Source organism: Lingula anatina, chromosome 1 (assembly GCF_051362555.1).
Source record: "Lingula anatina isolate TDL-2025a chromosome 1, LinAna3.0, whole genome shotgun sequence".
NCBI lineage: Eukaryota > Metazoa > Brachiopoda > Lingulata > Lingulida > Lingulidae > Lingula > Lingula anatina.
In genome coordinates this window covers 20,003,222-20,022,074 of record NC_141767.1, presented here as the reverse complement: position 1 = coordinate 20,022,074, position 18,853 = coordinate 20,003,222, and the positions used below count along the sequence as shown (strand labels likewise).

Genomic DNA, 18,853 nt, shown 5'->3' with positions numbered 1-18,853 from the left:
GTGTTAGAAGGTGCTCAGCTTCGAGAGTGCATGATTTTGGTCTGACAATTTGCCTCTTCATAATTAAATGTTGCTAAAGTAACACAACAGCAGATAAAAAGTGTGAATATAAACACTTAAAAGAAAATAGCTACGAGACATTCCGTTGCCTGTGCTGTTAACGCCGGATTAATGCGCAATCTTTTCCACCAATCACTGTTAGAGGGAGACTGAAGCAGCCAATCAAACGCTACGAATCTCGCATGTGTAAATTCACATTCATCACACACAATAAGTTTAGCAGGTCGATTCGCAATCACAGAAAACGGGACTTTTTCCTGTAGGTCTTACGCCATAAGGACATTCCCTCAATCCGTGTTTGTTACACTACAACTTTGAGCTGGTTATTTAGGCACTACAATGCTAGTCCGTTGATCCAACTTTTCCATGCGACTACATCGAAGCATTTCATGAATAACAGGAAAATTATCCAGTTCACATAATTTGGCCACTTCGGAACCTAAAAGAGAAAACACTGAAACAGGTGGGCCGCCTTGCCAGATTTACAGAGTATTATCAAAAGATAGTGACACACCTTCCTTAATTAATTCACCAAAATATTTTTTACACTGTGGTACAGTGGGCCGACTTCATACCCCTAATAGCGAGAGCTAAGTTCTCATGCAGAGTCACCTGCAGGAACGGTAAGGGGCACTATCTAGTGAATCCAGTTGAGACACTGTCCTTATTAAGAGAGCCAACTGAGAATTAAAGTAGGTTTAAGGCGAGCGCCTGACTTTTATATAGTGTAACACGATTACAGATAGACCCCTACAACGTAGGCCCTACAGTAGGCTACGTACGTAAGCATAAGACCCCATTTCCAGAGATAAGATCGATCTACTTTAGATCGACCCAACTCCCGGGGGGGTTCACGCTAAATAACTGTCAGCCGGGCGGACACAAAAGTTAATTACCCCCTTACAGCTTGTAGTAGGCGGGACGGACATTTAAGCCAGATTCTCTGACAGTAATCTAGTGAGACTCCCCGCGGGGATGGATCGATCTAAAAGCTCTGGGAATACAACTTAAGTCATTGTTCATGATTATATTGCAAGTGTAATGCAGTATGGTTCATTTTCACAAAAGTAGGCCAATACTTATGTCAGTTGAGTCAACCAAACGTCACCCGTGGCGCAGCAAAATGATCCTAGGACAAGTTGGCACCCTACGCTTGAACAGGTTTCAGTACATGAAAACCCCATCAAATATATTTTTTTAATATTTTATTTAAAAATATTATTTTTTAAAATCTGTGCTAATTTTGTGGTCTATGTGAGGCAGATACCGTTGGATGATAGCGTTGTTTACCATATGATATGGTCATAAATGTTTACAAAACCTTACAACAGCTAGTCCACATTAAGAAAAGAAGAAAAATGAGGGTTGCCTACTTGTTCCAAGCTAAGTGGCCCCGCTAACTTAAGACACCATTCTCACGTTCAAATCAATCCAGCTGAACCGACCCATCAAGGATTCATTAATTTGCCTTCGGATTAAGCAGCTTACATTTCCGACACGTCTACTGCAGCTTTAAGACTAAACAATAATTACTTACCTCCTAACAGCTACAGTTTGCATCCCAGGCATTAGAGCAGTTTAAGCTAAAGGGCAATTTGACGACAAATCCCCTAGGTTGTATTCCCAGAGATTTTAAATTGATCTATCCCCGCGGAGAGTCTCACTAGATTACTGTCAGATAATCCGGCTTGAATGTCCGTCCCGCCTTCTACAAAATTGTTTTATATATATATATATATGGTGCTACTTTACCCCGCCCCGCGGCAAATTCTTCCACCTGACATCAGGCGTATTTTTTCCCCGGCAATTATGAACCATACATCATTACACTTGCAAAATAATGATATTGCATCTGTCGGTATGTCTTGGGGTCATTTTTAAACCCGGTGTGACAGGAATGGAAGTTTTACGAATGATAATTTCAGCTCCCATGTGACTAGTACAGATTAGGGTTAGTTGGGAGAATTGGTGTATTATATATCGGACAACTGTTACCTGTACAAAGTGGAAGCAGTCAACAGTTCCTAGCAAACTTCATTTCCTGTTACACCTACATCATTCTCAGTCGACTTCTTAAGGTCGAAAGTGTTTTAACTAATCTCACTACCCCCAATCTTCCTTAACATTCACGTACATGTAGCTGACTTTGAAAACCTCTGCACTGAATAGTACACTATACAAATGATGGAATAAATCCTGTGTCTGTGTGTGATTAATTTATGCTGCACACGGAAAATATGGTTGGGGGTAAGAAAGCCACCCACACCACATAAAAACTTTATTCAACAAATTCATACTTATACATACAAATATACATCAGAAATTTGAATACCCAGGGTAAGAGGTAAGCCTCGGGGCCAGCCACAAAGCTAAACTTCTTTTTTAGAAACACATTCCTATTTTCACTTGTCCGAATAGTCGGTGCAGGTATCGTCTCATGAATAGGAATCACTTCAAATATCTCCTTCATAGACCAACTTTTCACTTGTTTGATTTATTCCTACAGCTCAAATGCCTAATAGAAGAATTTTTGTCTCCTCCATAGATAGTTTCAGTAGCATCTTGGGTGTTACATATGTAGGTTGTCTATGGTAAGCTCTTTGGCCACATCAATCACATGTACATGTGTGCCGTGTGCGAAGCTAATTGTAAGGTGTACTATATCTATTTGGAGATAACTCACTGACCCTTATCCTCTGATATCAAAATGTTCAGATAAAATTTACTCTCGAACACGAATTATACGTATATTTTGTCCAAGCCCAAAACTTTACGTATGCGATACAATAATTTCCTAACCCAGTACAATCACACCCTGTGATCAATGTAGACCAACGTTTTTTTTTTTTCACATAAGCTTAACTGTATCAGATCTATCATCTATATTAAAAACATATGATATTATCTAAACATGTCAAAATAAAATTTACGCATTTATCATACCTAGCTATTTATCAAACAAAATTTTATTACGTACTGACAATTCTATCCTCAATAGTTCAGTAGCTTACTCACTAGTCGTAATGCGACAATGTAACAAGAAAATGTCTATTGAAACATGCCTAGCTTGATCCACATTTTTCACATTGATTTAAACAAATTCACGATTACTCCAGAAAAACATACATAATACCAAATTACAGAAAATAATTTCCACTATAGACAATCGTAAAATCCACTACTCTATGTAACAAGGTAGTAAAAATGTAAAACAGTAAACAGAACACTGATAGCAGTGCACAACAGTTGTCAATTTAAAATGCATTATTAACACAGTTCTAAACAGTATAGTAATTGCCTGGTAACATGAATACATTCATGCAGTGTAATAATGTACATTAGATAACAACATTACCAACAATTTTTTAATTATGTAATATGGGTAACATGCTCATACAGAAAAAGTAACAAGAATAGAAAAACGCCACCCTAAACAAAAATTCGCACACAAATGGTATAACTTCCAAGAAAATCCAATTAAACCATATTTCCTATTTGAGGTGTATTACATTATCCTAAAATTTTCTTGAAGTAATAAGTAACAAGATTTCCTTTTTGCAGGTAACATGAATACATTCATGCAGTGTAATAATGTAAATTAGATAACAACATTACCAACAATTTTTTAATTATGTAATATGGGTAACATGCTCATACAGAAAAAGTAACAAGAATAGAAAAACACCACCCTAAACAAAAATTCGTACACAAAAATGGCATAACTTCCAAGAAAATCCAATTATATCATATTTCCTATTCGAGGTGAATTACATTATCCTAAAAATTTCTTGAAGTAATAAGTAACAAGATTTCCTTTTTGCAACGTTTCCTACACCAGTGGAAAAAAAAAAATCAATATTACGCACTCATTACAATGTTTAATAGCACTATCACCACCAATCTTTATAACCATAAGAGAATACCATTTGGTGGAAATTAACCCTACCCCCTAAAATGCATAACTTCAACAACAACAACATCAAAAATAAAAAAAATAATAATAAATAAATAATTAAATAAATACATAAAATAAAAATATATAAATAATTTAAAAATTAAGTAAAATGTAGGTAAAAAGCTGCTACAGGGACATGACATGCACATACATTTCAGTGCCATATACCAAACGAGGTTTTCAAAAAACAAATAATAGTAATAACAAAAATTAATAAATAAAATAAAATAAAAATGCACCCATGCTCAATAAATAGGTCCTTTTAACATTTTTTCAATTGTTATTCTCCAATCGGATGATTTTCATCTTAAGTAGAAAATCTGCATCTTGTCAAGAGCGAGTATGGCATCCTTCGTCTCAGAAAATGCCTAAAAGGTATTTTTTTTTTTTTTTACATAACTCAATAAATAGCATGCGACTACGTTCGCCTGGTATTAAAAAAAAACTCGTTACGCCTTTTGGTGCAGTCATTAGTTTCAGTTACTTCAATTTTTTTTTCTTTAATATATAACATCCTTACTTTAATTACATGCACTATTAGCAAGACAATTTGGTAACAGGGCACAGTCAAATGTTTTACGCGAATCGCGGCAAAACTGCATTCTCAAAGATCAATTTGCACTACCTTGTTACCATGTGCACTGTCTCATTGTAATGAACGCGTACTTCTTAATACCCTAAAGCGCAGTGTACTTATTTTAGTATTAATATCATGTAAATATTATCCCAAAGAGTTATTTATAAAACTTTCGTTAGTAAAATAAGCCAAAACATTCCTTACTGAGTACGAAAATTTCCCTTTCCAGCAAGGCATGAGTTAAAATCATTTCAATGATTTACACAAGACAACAAGAGTTAACACTTTCCTTCACCAGATTTAGAAAAAAAGCAGAATTCGCAGAAAATGTTTACCTTCATTTCTCTCCGTTTTCTTCAAAAGGACCTACATATTGAAAATGATTGAAAGAGAATGCGTTAACAGTGCACGGCAACGCAGGTGATGGATATATGCACAGACACCGTGTGTCTGTACATAAAAATAAAATTTAAGTCGCTGTACCTTACACGTGTTGGCTCATGTGACTGTCACCTAAAATCCCGAAAAGCTGTTACTTTATCGTCTTGTCCAGGGGATACATTACTGATAACTGAATGGGACAAGTACCGCAAGGTCTAATGTTTTGGTTTTTCCTTCTGTTTAGTGAAACTCATCGCGGTGTAATACTTCCACTGTAAAATTCCACGACAAATCCCCGCAGAAGTCTCCAATTCTTTTAATCCCAATGCGCTCCTCACCCACCGGACACGAGAGCTTGCTGTTGTCGCATAAGTCATTTGCTGCTACATGTAGGCTATACCTGCGACTGACCTGTCCGTTTGATATTTTCACCGCACGTGGAGAAAGCTTTCCCCGTGTGCGCTGAAATAAAGCCTCCAATCCCTTGATCCAAGTGCACTCCTCGCCCACCACACACAAGAGCTTGCTGTTGTCGGACAAGTACATTGGTTGCTACACGTCTTACACCGCTGACCTGTCGCGTTTGATATTTCGTCGCTCGTGGAGAAAACTTTACCCTGTGCGCTAATAGATAACTCCAAGCTTAGAGCTCTTCTCCAGCGACCTCGTCCTCCCACTGCCGCTACCACGAATGAACTTGCCCACGTGCGTCTCGGACTTAACATAACGAAGACTCGACTTGTAGGCGCCAAACGCTATGCGCTGTCATATTTTGACAGCTCGCGTGAGCCTTTTATCCAGCTTGTCGGCAATAAACATGACGTCACTTCATCTCCTTTTATGGATACACAGTGACTTACATGGAATTGAAAGGCGGGGTTACTGTACTTGGGCGGCGAGTCTGAACTTGCTTGTAACAATGTAATAGGCCTATCCGTTTTCGTGCAGATCTATAACAAAATCAGGAAGGCAAATTTCTTATAAAAGATCCAATTAAGCGATCGAATGTACATTTAAGCAAAATATGAGGTTTAACCTTTAAATAATTTATACCGACTAGACATATATAATGAAAGCCACTGTACCTTGAATTGCATGTGTTGGCCCACTGTGACCGTCAGTGCGTCACCTCCATTCCCGAAATATTTATTCTATCGTTTTGTCCAGCCATCACCACTTGAAACAATTTTATACCCTCCGCCTTTGTCGACTTCCAGGGCGCACAGTCCATCCTTTTACTTTTCTAAGATTTTCATCTTAGTTGACTCAGGAGGTAGGTTCCTGTCTGAGTCTATCTACAAGTACCTAGTACGCAGTAAAACTTCACATTGGCATTTTTACTATTGATCGTTATTTTATTTAAAAAAAAAAAAAAAACGCAATTGAATATTTTCTAACAGATAGAGATACGTTAATGAACCCTGGGGTTTAACTGAGTATGATATTTTCTTGTTTTGCTTTTTTCCTATATGTAATTCCAGCATGGAAATACCTACATTTTAGTATTCTTAGACAGCACAGCAATTCCTTACCACTAGTGTTCTCTCCAGATGACAGGCCGACTTCAAGGCGCCAAAAGCTATTCGCTGTCAAGCCCTACAGCACGTGAGCTGATCATCCCTCTGTTAGCAATAAAATTACGTCATCTTTGTTACCCTTTACATGTCTTTACAGAAGTCATTTTATGAAGCGAGTGTGAACTTACTTGCAATTCTTTTTCACTGCACTATATAACAAAATCGGGGAAAATTAACAGATTCAAGTAAGCGACTTAATCTACAGTTGAATAAAGACTAATCTTTTAAAATTTCGTACCTGCCCCCCCCCCCCACACGTACCTTCATTTTTATTCTATGCAATGTTTTTTCTAGGAGAAAATGCACTCGGAAATCCTCAAATCCGAAGAGTTACACGACCCTTTTCCACTTCTTTCATAGCGAATTACGTCCCTACGCCACGATGTCTCTCTTGCCGGTCTGGTTTCCGAATACAGCTTGTACCGGGTAGGTCTTTTAATTGAAAAAAAAAAAACAAAAAAAACGCCCATTTCCTCCTTTGCAATTGAACTTCTTTCATCAATTCTATCAATCTTTTTCATTCACATCATCGGTGTCCTTATCTGCGTTTTCCGTGAAGCTCTGCTATAGACTTTTAACATACTACCAAGGCAACACTCACCACGCGGCAGCTAAAATTTAGGCTTCGTTCACATGCAATGTCTATTTTCTAAATTCTATTTTCTATTCGCGCTATCTTATGATCACGGTCTGTGCCCTGAATATCCCGCCGCGTAATTACTGGCAGCGCGAGCCAGTTACTTATAGTAACTTATAGTAACTGGCTCGCGCTGCCAGTAATTACGCCGCGGGATATTTAGGGCACAGACCGTGATCATAAGACATACCGCGAATAGAAAATAGAATTTAGAAAATAGACATTGCATGTGAATGAAGCCTTAGACTGCTTTCAACCCATATCAAAGCGCACATTATTGCGCTGCGATTGCGTAACTTTCTGAAAATTTCCGCTGTCGCAACCCTGAAACAGTACCCTGGTATTCAGCTTTCTAAGTACCATTTCAGGACAGTGCTAGCAAAGTAAAAACGGGTGTTCTTTACAGCAAATATATATATCCAGTAAACTTTTTCACTGAAAAAAAAATACCGAAAATACATTGATATGGACAGAAATTATTGAAGGCGTTTTAAATTGAAAACACCTTTTTATGTGTAAAAGTCTTTTCATTTAGACTTAAATTTTGAAACTAAGATGGGAATTGCATGAAAAATATTTTTATTTATTTATGGTAAGTAGCCAGTATACCAACGGATTTTACAAAAATGCATTGATCTTATATACCAACATACACGTTTCATCAAGTCTACAAAAACAGCTGGATTATTTAATATTGCCAATATAAAGAAGATATAAAATATTGATCATATCCTGTGACAAATGTATCTGGCAACATCACAGTTCTAAAAATACAGTTTGATATCCTTAATAGCCAGGCAGTGCAATATCAGAGTGCAAATATTGAAACCTGATGTAATTTTTTAAATTTTTGGTCATTGTTGGTGAATAGCTACATGGTTAATGCACTTTCAATTACTTCTCAAATGAAATGAATTTTAGTTATTTTGTTCACACCTTTCTGTTCACACCTATCTGTACAGAACAGCAAGTTTAATGTCCTTTCACTTTTCAGAAAAGCTGCAATTACAAAGTACACAAGCTGTTTAACAGTCTACTTGGTATTTCTCTAGTGATGCCAACTGTTTCCATTGTGTCTGCCCTCACCAGGTTGGGGGGCCAAATCTCTGAAGCAACTTGTCCTGGGTTGCCAAATCTTTTTGAACTTTTTTCCTCATGTAAAATATGGGACAGTCACAACTGGAAATATAAAGAAAAAGTGAGGAAATCAGATATATATATATATAATTAGTTAAATTTAAAAAAATTAATAATAATAATAATAGTAAATAAAATACTATTTGTGATCATTTTGGTCAAATAACATGCTAAGTTAAAATGTATTTTTACCATAATAAACCTGGATGAGAATATTATAGTTTTCATTTTCTTAGGGCAGAAATAATTATACATTTGCCTAAGCAAATGAAAACATTTAATTAACATATTAAATATGAGAAATGATGAAGAAGAATATTGTAAACTATATATATATATATATATATATATATATATATATATATATTCATACTGATGGTCCAGGTGCATTGCCCTGGAGGAAAATTATATTGAAAAAGAAGAAGTAGATCTCAACCCGAAATAGGTTAGGCTGGTTATTTATTGACTGGCCCTCGTATAATTTACCTTGTACACAGGACATCCTCATGCAGACTGCCTTGACATCTTTGGCATTGTGTCCAGAGACGTGCAAATTTCTCCTCAAGAGCATTGGCCATTGAAATTTCCTTCTGGTAAATTTCAGATTCCCTACTTTTGCAATGTTTACAAACTGCAATTCCTGAAAAAACATTCCAAAAAGTATAATTTCCTCAACCAACAACAGCAGAGTTTAGCACAGATTCCACATAAAAAATTTAAAAATAATATATATTTCCAGAAAAAGTCTCTCATCTTTGATTCACAAATTGTTTTTGAACACTACATTTATAATTAAATAAATATGATTCTACCACGTTCAGTCTTCTCTAACATTGTATGGAAAAAAGTCATTTTAGTACACTTTACCTTCTTTTTCCAAAACAGCTTTGCATCCTATGCATGTGCTTCTCTTCTTGGTAAATGCAGACAATCCTCCAACTTTGGACATTATCATAGTCTTTGTTCTTGTGTGATCTCCCCCTAAATATCAAATATAATTTAGGAATTGTATGAAGACTGTTCTTAGATTAATATGACATAATAAATCCTTTGCCTATTTGAGTGCTTTCCTGGTTAAAACTTAAAATGGGTACTACAAATATTTTTTAAGGTAAAGCAAATGTATGATAGGGAAGAAACTTACTTAGGAGAACAGATTCTGCCTTCTTTTCCCCAAGGATAGGCTCAAATATCCTGAGCAGTGGTTTAGACAGCTGGTTGTCCAGATAATATTGTGTATCAATTGGTATGTTGTTCTCTAGCACATAGATTGGATCCTGAAATAAACCAAAACTCTTTCAAATAACTGGCCACTCCTTTTTCTTAAAATGTTGTTTCAAAAATAAATAATATAAATTTTTAAAAATTTCAGCTGTGTGTAAAATTAAATTATTAAATCATAATCATTATTAATTTTATCAGATATGATCCAATTGCCCACATAATTATAATTATGTTTGACCCATGTTTGTTCACATACATTTATTGCTATAGTTCTTTTTGGTATCACATGTCTAGATAACCTGTACATATGTTAAAAAATTAAAAAGATACCACGAATACCAGAAAAGTACCTCAGATTTCATATATGCTGGAGTTCCCTTGGCAGCAGCAATTATAACATATGGAACTCTGTCCCCAAGGTTAGGAGCACTGCCTGCATCTCTTTTTTTCATTCTATGAAAAAAAATATGACAAAATAAACAAACAATGATCATGTGGTATGATTGCAGCATAATACAACTGTACGTCTACATTACACACACACACACACACACACACACACACACATGCCTACCTATTAGCTAATTCCACATGTGCCTGCTTGGCAGAATATTCACTGTCAGTCTTGGCAAGTTCCTTTGTAATAACCAGTTGGGAGATGTCAATTCTGTTACACAGGAGATCAGATATCACCTGTTTGGCATGTTCTACAGCACCATTGGGATTCCTTGAACATAACAATAATCATACTGTAGAACATTAACTCTTTTTTAACATTCAAATAGCTCTATTTTATTTTCATGAATAGAATTGAATTTCACATTAAAACCAATGCATAAAGTTGAATGTATTTTCAAGAAGTAAACAAGAGGTGAATTAATGCCAAAAAAACATATAATGCCAAATAATGCAAAGTTGTCTTTTATCTTATTCATAAAAGCTATTCATGTGACAAAGGTTTCTTCAATAAAAGTATCTGATTAATTACATCAAATATCTACCATTATTTTGAACCCATAAAGGAAGCTCAATACCTCTCAATTAATAACATCTGAAGACAGGTGCTGATAAGGTGTGATGCCAGTTGACAGTTGTCCCTCCTTACTGTTTCAATTCCCTTACAATCCATCTTGTCATGAATTTCAGGTCGGGTAAAGTAAAGCCCTGCATACCTCTTCTTGTTGATAAGAAGATAAGGGAAATAAACCTAAAAACAGAACACAAAATAAACAAAAAAAATTAATTAATGAAATATAAAAATGTACATTGCATTGTTGGTTCAACAAAAATTCTTGCAAACATATCTGACATGTAACAGTACGAAAGTCTTATATTGATTTTGAGAAGTGATCAAAATCAAAATGTAAGAAACACAATAAACATATTTTAAGAAAAACTTCAAGCAAAACGTTACCTTTTCAAATTCCAGTTTAATAGGTTTGATAAACTTTTCAGATATTAAATCAGCTGCCTCTTGCCCAAGCTTCATTGCTTCTGCAACAGTCTTGACTCCAAACTTACACATCACAGAATCTGTATCTCCATAAATAACCTGAAAGGAGAAACAAAGGACAGTAAATTAAAGATCTCTTTTCACATTGTTTTTCTCTAAACCTGCAGCTCATTCAAAGCTGATTGCAATCTGTCAATTTAATGCTGAAATACAGGAGGTTTATTGCAAGTCACTATAATTAATTAATCAATAGATTTATAATATTAAGAATTTGTCTAGAAGTCTAGATCTTTGCACGAAAATCATTTCAATGTCCAAGACAAAAAACTAGAATTCTTACAAAACCCCCGCCAGTCGGTATGTCATTCAAAATGAAATTCCACATCTTCCCTGAGTTTTTAGTTGGTTTTCAAATATGTAAGTAACCAATGTAATCATAAAAACATTATAAATATCATGTATTCATGTTCAAAAAATAAAAAAAAGTTCTCACCTTAGCATTTGCAGGGTAGCCATTTTCAACAGTATAGTGCTCCTCCACATAGTTCTTTGTTTGTTCAATCATCATCCGTCCAAAACCAGTCACACTCTGGGGAGTAAAATTAATGCATCAGTTAGAATGCAAGACTCTCTACTCCATTTACACATTCTCCTAACATCACGCAAATTTTCGATGACAACTGTCATATTTCACCATACACAAAAAATAAATAAATAAATAAATAAAAATAAACTCTACATTCTCTTCCTGGAAAAAAAATATTGTATGTATATGCTCCTTTTTCATTTAACCTGTCAGTTTTGTTATGGCAAAAGATAATAACTTTTCTCATTAAACCACCTCTTACCTGAGATATTTCCAAGCAGGGCAGCTTCCCAACTTGTGCCCCAGTGAAGCCATACACAGAGTTGGCACTGATCTTTAAAGCAAGCTGTCGCCCATCAAGCACTTTTTTCTTAAAAGGATCTGTTTCTTTCTTCAAGTCATTCTTGGCTCTAAAATAAGAATTATTCTTATTTTTTTACATTTCTGTACAAATTTTTGATCTTAACTGATAACTTTCAACTCTACTAGAGGACCATGTCCATCTGATACCAACCAATTAAAAAAAAAATTGCCACAGTTGAATCTGCACCTGTCTGCTTTGTTTATTACTCAGTTATATGAAGCTAAAACACAACTACTAACAGATTAATATTTATTTTTCAACACTACAGCAGTGATCAAACTGTGCTATTATCAACTACAACATAACCCCTAACTTGAATCATCCTACCTTTTTCTTGCACTCAGCAGGTCATCAAGAATCTCTGGCAGCAGACCCTTTCTTACTGACTGCTTTACAAAGAAATTCCCTGATGGTGTTTTAATATACTGCTCTGCAGTCAGTCTGCAAAGGTGATAAACATAAATCTCACTGATATGACATAATTGCACAGGGAATACACTATCATTAATATATGTAATTCAAAATCATAAGCACAATGAGCACTCTTTTGGGGTGCCTATTAAATATTTTCCACTCAATACAACTGCACAACAAGTAAAGACCCTTTCCTAGCTGCCATAATTATACACATATATGCAATAATAACACACATGGACTGGACTTTCCCACTTCTCTTTCACCAGTCTGCAAACACATCTATGTAGTAAAACTGTGTCACAATATCATGTTACTATGGAGAGAGTGGTTCATGACTACCCACAAATCCTTACCCCTCTCTCTGTATAACCTGTTGATTCCTCAGCAGAGTGGTGTAGCACAGGTTGTGGGCCATCATGATGGAGGGGTACAGGGAGGAGAAATCCAGGGTGGCTATAGGAACATCATAGTATCTGGAAACAAAAAATTAATTTCTACATAAGCATTTTTTAAAAAATTGAATCTCAGTAATGGAGAAATAGACTTTTTTATGGAGAAAGAAAAGTCACCAGTCATTAAATTCTGCATTATCAAATACTAAATCAACCCTTTTAAAAAATCATTTTGTGAACATGTTATACCCTTTATAATTTGTCCATCAATTCAAACTCGAGATATAAAACGATTCATTTAATAATTAATTCAGTGGAATAAAGTGAATCATATGACTGGTTGAAGTTTTATGAGCAGAATTTTTTTAAATAAACAAATTAAAAACAACCAAACACTCAAACAAAAATGTTCTCAGATCCAATAACTTACCCTTTATTAGGTTCAATGACTGTTGCTCCTGCATATTCATCTCCCGTCTCTGGTTTCATGGCAGGAATAACATAGGCTGTATCTTTGGCCTGGAAAAAAGTCCTTCCAAATGAAAATGTTCAAATGAGATCATTTCCTCTTTTTTTACTTTTGGTGGTAAAAAACAATCACACCTGCTGAAAATGGAGATACTCATATTACATATGTCTTATTCCAAACTTAATTGGTCACAGGAGTTTATTTGTAGCCCATTTTATTTTCCAGCATAAACATTAATGTGAATGACACTAAAATCAAAAGGCTACAAATAAATATGAACCATCATGGGACCTGCCTTTCTCAACAACTGCGAAATGACTTTAATTTGCTGCCCTCTGGTGAGCAGATATGTCAGCGGCACCCCAGTGACCCTGGCCATCTCCATGTAATTGATAACACACATCAGTTTTTCCAGGAGTCGCAGTGGAAGATATGCATCCTTCAAGCAGTAAACAGCCAACCTTCGTCTCGTCTGCTCATTGCCATTCTGAAAAGAATAACACACCCGGTGTTAAAAGAGTGTTCATACTGAGCTAAATTCCAATCTTGTACATCATGTAATAGTGGACCTGACTAATATAAATTCCGAATTCAGAAGTGACATACTAATAGTTCAGTGCAAGTAAATAAAGTATCATTATTCAAGCAATTAACACATAAGCATACCTGCAAATCTGTAATGATTGAATGCTGAACATCCTCCTTTTGTTCTTGTAGAAAGTGATAAGAGACTGCATTCAGGGTGTAAGATCTCAACTTGTAGTCCCTCAGCAAAATCTAGAAACAAATACATTTCTGCCACGTGATTTAATTTTCTCAGTTAGAAGTTAGTTTAGTGTAGGGAATGATCATCAATGAAGTCTTTATTTTGGTAAAACCTTTCATTGCTTCCTTTAATACCTCCAGTTCTTTTACAAACAATGCTGAATTACTTGCACTTAATCTTTAAAACTAAGTGGCAATAAGTAGTTAAAATTCAAATGCAGACATTCAATACCTGCAGCAAATCAAACTGTATCCTTCCTTCAGTGTTCACTACTTTATTCTCTCTCTTTCCCATCTGCTTGGACTGGAACATTGCCTCCTTCACAGTGGACTCCTTGTCCTTGATACGGCTCAGGTAATGGAAGTCTTTCACCTTGAGATGTCTGGCACGGTTCATCAGATACGGCATATCGAAGTTCTGGATATTGTAGCCTGTTATTAAGTCAGGGTCAACTTCTCTGATGAAGTCTGACCATTTCTGAAATTATCAGAATTGAGAAGATTAATTTTGTATAAATGCATTTCCATAGTTCATTTCCATATTGTCTCTCTCACACATACATGCATGCACATTTTCACCCATACACACATTTAAGTTGAAATGACATGCAATTTTACTCTAAAGCTTTTTTTACCTGCTGAAAATGCTTACAAGACAATAGTACACCAATAAATATGTCCATAACACCAATCTATACAGCAATGTTATTTGTTGGAGTGGTTGAAAATAATACTCAGGAAGAAAGAGGGAGGAAGGTAAGAAAGCAGCAATGTTGTCATTTACAATAAATCTTTCTGACTGTACCTTCAACATCTCTTCCTCTGTTTGATATGACAGCACCTGTGAGCCCACAATATGGCCACAGGTATCGAGAGTGAACACGTTCCTGATGAAGGGGTCCTTACTCCCTTGTTTGATGACCATGTTAGCTATCTGAATTACAGGGTCCTTGTCAGGTTCCGGGAAGATGCCTGAAAGTAACACAGGTATAAATTGGGACCATTTCTTTTTTCTTTAATTTAGCTAACATACTGCATAGGAGGCAAAAAGGCCGTGACTAATAAAAGAAAAACACAATTCCAATAAAAATCTTCTAGATATTCATTAATCCATAACATATTGATTTGGCTCTATACCGAACAGGAAAGCCAATCTTCTTTTATGTTATAATTTATTGATAATAATTCAAGAGATAAAACCTGATTTTCATAATTAAAAATAGATTTGTAAAAACTTAGACTTGAAATTGTTCATTTCCTTATTTTATTCACTTAATTCTACTAAAATTAGGCATGGAAAGGTAAGCCCTAGCTAAAACTAAAACAAAGAACACATACACATAATCAACAGGTATAACACAGTATTGCCAGAATAGAACCGCACCCAACCAACTAGCTAGTTGGCAAAGACTTAATCAGCACCCTGCTCAAAAATCTCTGCTTACAACTCAAATTGGTAACCATTCCTCTATTCAAAACCACTATAATACAAACTGCAACCTTTATCTCCTTGTGACATTGTCAACAGGAGCACCCACCTTTCCTGCCAGCACATTCAATATCATAACTGAGAATTCTAAAGGGTGCCACTTTGGACCATTCTCCCTCTGGGGCATGTGAAATAAAGTTTTCCCAGGATACGTCCAGTTCCAGCTGGCAGCGAGAGGTGGGTTTTATGGCATCACCACTCTTGCGCACAGAGTACTTTCTTGCTGGGACTTCTATCCAGTTGCATCCCACTACTTTGGTGTCTACCATGAACCTTAACAAGAAATATTTAAATGAAAAATTTTAAGTTATAACACAAAATATAAAATGTAAATGCTGTTCACATTCAATAGCATAATCTTTTCCTTTGAAAGAATTGTTTTCAATGTAATATGGCTTGTATACCAATTGTGATTTGTTATTTTATCACTTCACAACAGTTTACTTGCTACTATGGCAGAAAACCTTAGAGTGCTTAAATATAATTAATTTTCTGTTTTCTCCCAGTTGTACAGTACCAAAACTTCCTTACCTGATCTCAAAATCAATGTTGCTTTCAAAAGTAGAATACCCATGATTTGGAAAGCCACGAAAAGAGAATCCCATCTCAAGAATTCTTTTGGCTGGAGCAATTAGTCTCTGCAAGGCCACAGTAATTTTCAGGAAATCTCTCTTCCCATTTGTGTGGAATCCATATATATCTGAAATTGGCATGACAGATTCATTTTAAAATAAAAAGATAATCCTTTTTTTAATATTTTATTTATGGTGTAATTAAATAGTCTGAAGCTGACAACTGGTGTACCATGTTCACATTTAATAGAAATAGCATAGCCCAAACACATAGAAGTCCTACAATTTAGTAAAAATGTGCAAATATCTCCATAAATGAGATTAAATGTATTACATAAACAATCATTCCTTACTCAAATATTGACAAAAATTCTAAAACAAAAGTGGGAATCCAGAAAAAAAAGAAATTATCTTATTTTATCAGGATAATAAATTAGCTAGAAAATATTTTTGCAGACCATTTTTTCTTACTTTCTTTTGTGGCTAGCTCTACTGCTAGCACAGCGTCTACCACGTTGTCCTTGTTGGAGCGCATATCTTTAACCACAGCCTCATTTAACGCTTGCTACAATGATACATAGTACAAAAATGTAAATGTAAACATATTTCAACAAATGTATTTCATCTTTGCTTTTCACATTTCAATCTTCATTTTTTTGTTTGGATTATTAATGTTTTTCTAATATAAATTACCACAGACTAAAATCAGTTAATGAGAAAGTAAACACTCAATTCTAAGAATTAAAACTTCACTGGAAGCAAAAGGAAAATGTCAATGAAAAGTGAAAAATAACTTTATACCCTGAAGTCTTCAGCATGTGAGATTTTAAATCCATCTGGTGCAGGAACAAAAAAGTATGGAGCAAAACCATGGATGTGAGCCATAACACTGTTCCCTTCCATAGTGATGCCATACATCCTGACTATGGGCACTGGGCCTTTTGTAGAACCTGGCATTCCAGGAAAATGGGTGCCTGTATATACACAATTGAATAAATTATAAGTAACAAAAGAATAAGAAGAAAAAAATGTATGTGTAATGTGTTTTATTTCATATTAAAAGTTTAGAAGTTGAGAGTTAAATAAATACATTGGTAACTTGGGTAAAACATAATTTCTTAAAAACAATCTTTCAGAGATAATTTTACCAAGAATTCATAACCACCCTATATTATCGTAAGACTTTTAATTGTACATAGGTAAAACAGTTATGACGATCTTTTAACTATATTTCTACCAAGATATTGAAAATTTTGCTAACTTGATGTAAACAAACATCCATGTAATGATGTGTAAGTTCTCATAGACACTTATAACGGCCACGTTTACAATAAAAGTTCTACAGGGGCATGCAGCATCAAATAGTTAAACTAAGAAATAAAGGTTTTTACTTACAAAAGGGAGAAAGAAGAGCAAACAGAATGACAAACCTGTGTAATGATCTAAATCCAACTGTTGGAAGATTATTGTATCTTTCTTGGGGTCTATAGAAGGCAGAGGTGGACGGGACCATTTCACAGATGTTATCATATATTCTGGGCCCTCTCCTGTAAGATATTTAAATAAACAACTTATATTATTATTCTAAAGTATTACAACAGTTTTATATAACATTTTAAAGCAAACAATAAAATTACTGAACAGAACCTTTAAATGATTTGTAAAAAAAAAAGGAGCTATTGATAGCATATGTGGAGAACATAATTACATACTTTTGAACCCATTGTTTAATACCATTCTCAAATGTTCATTGCTTTCAACCTACCCAATATTTCTTGTGATTCTGACTCTTGCATCATATCATTCTCCATATCCTCCAGCATGGCCAACTCACTTTCAAAGGTTGATGGATCATCTCCATCATCATCTTGTCTGAAATGACACATTAATATGGATCATTAATACATATCAGCAATATATAATCATTACTAAAATGAAACTGAAATTTGATAACTATAACAGAATGCGAAAGCACTTACAAATTTTCAAATTCATTGAAAGGAAAATAAATGTCTGTTCATATTACAATCATTTATATACTCATTTGATCATACTTATACACATTTGCTTTTTTATCTTTTTTTATCTTGGCAAGTACTAAAATGACAATGTCTGGCAAATAAAGTAATGATCTCCAGGGTCTGGAATACTATAATACTAATGTAAAAACCCACAACACTAACTTGTTTTTCTTAGAAGGGGGACCACCCTTCCAGGGTTGATTCTTCCGTTTGTCCATTTTCTCTTCTCTTCCTACAGGCTACATTAAATGAATTGCAGATGAAATGGTTATGAAAAATTAATTTGACATTGACTAAAGCTGGAGATACTAATTGCTTCTATATGTGTGTATTTTTGTATCAATATATATAATATATATTGTACCTGTGGCTCGTAAATCAACCATAAAACAGTAGCTGTAATTTTTAATCAAACCAAGAGCAACAGACGGTGGATAATAAAGATCACAGATGAGATCAGAATGGCTAGCGAGTTAGACGTGGTGACTTGATACAAACATTTCTTTTTACTTTGGCTGACCAAACCAAATGCACTATACACAGTAGTAGATGCAGTACTAATTTCTAAATTCTACCGGTATGCAGAGATAATCCAGTGTCAAATTAATGGAATCTGGAGACAATACCCATGATGTAAATGCACGAAAGAAGCACTCCTGTCTTAGACAAACCTTTATAAAAGCATAAAGCAACAATGAAAACGCGTGGACCAACGTTCTGGCTAATGCATAAGACCTATTTGAAACCTACTTGTGTACCTCTTGAAAATGGCGGGAG

General features: G+C 35.0%; 1 protein-coding gene across 1 annotated transcript; it reads right to left on the bottom strand.

The window, feature by feature from the left end:
* Window positions 1-7,749: 7,749 nt before the first annotated feature.
* LOC106179781 (DNA polymerase delta catalytic subunit) lies at window positions 7,750-18,820 on the bottom strand. The gene is made up of 25 exons (XM_086999177.1): window positions 18,748-18,820; window positions 18,239-18,315; window positions 17,821-17,927; window positions 17,486-17,602; window positions 16,857-17,029; window positions 16,527-16,620; window positions 16,015-16,183; window positions 15,533-15,756; window positions 14,800-14,966; window positions 14,227-14,472; window positions 13,896-14,006; window positions 13,525-13,716; window positions 13,191-13,279; window positions 12,722-12,841; window positions 12,279-12,392; window positions 11,850-11,997; window positions 11,495-11,590; window positions 10,963-11,100; window positions 10,583-10,755; window positions 10,123-10,275; window positions 9,899-10,001; window positions 9,469-9,601; window positions 9,192-9,305; window positions 8,811-8,964; window positions 7,750-8,366 (listed from the first exon to the last, which is right to left on the bottom strand). The coding sequence occupies exons 2-25, from the start codon at window positions 18,292-18,294 to the stop codon at window positions 8,270-8,272; spliced, it is 3,288 nt and encodes a 1,095-aa protein (XP_086855303.1). The 5' UTR covers window positions 18,295-18,315; window positions 18,748-18,820; the 3' UTR covers window positions 7,750-8,269.
* Between the last annotated feature and the right edge of the window lie 33 nt (window positions 18,821-18,853).

Coding starts and splice junctions, on each gene's coding strand:
- LOC106179781 (XM_086999177.1), bottom strand. CDS start 18,294: ATGGACAAACGGAAGAATCAACCCTGGAAGGGTGGTCCCCCTTCTAAG. Junction 17,928..18,238: donor CCCCCTTCTAAGAAAAACAA/GTTAGTGTTGTG, acceptor GTGTCATTTCAG/ACAAGATGATGATGGAGATG. Junction 11,998..12,278: donor CTGCTGAGTGCAAGAAAAAG/GTAGGATGATTC, acceptor TTCTTATTTTAG/AGCCAAGAATGACTTGAAGA.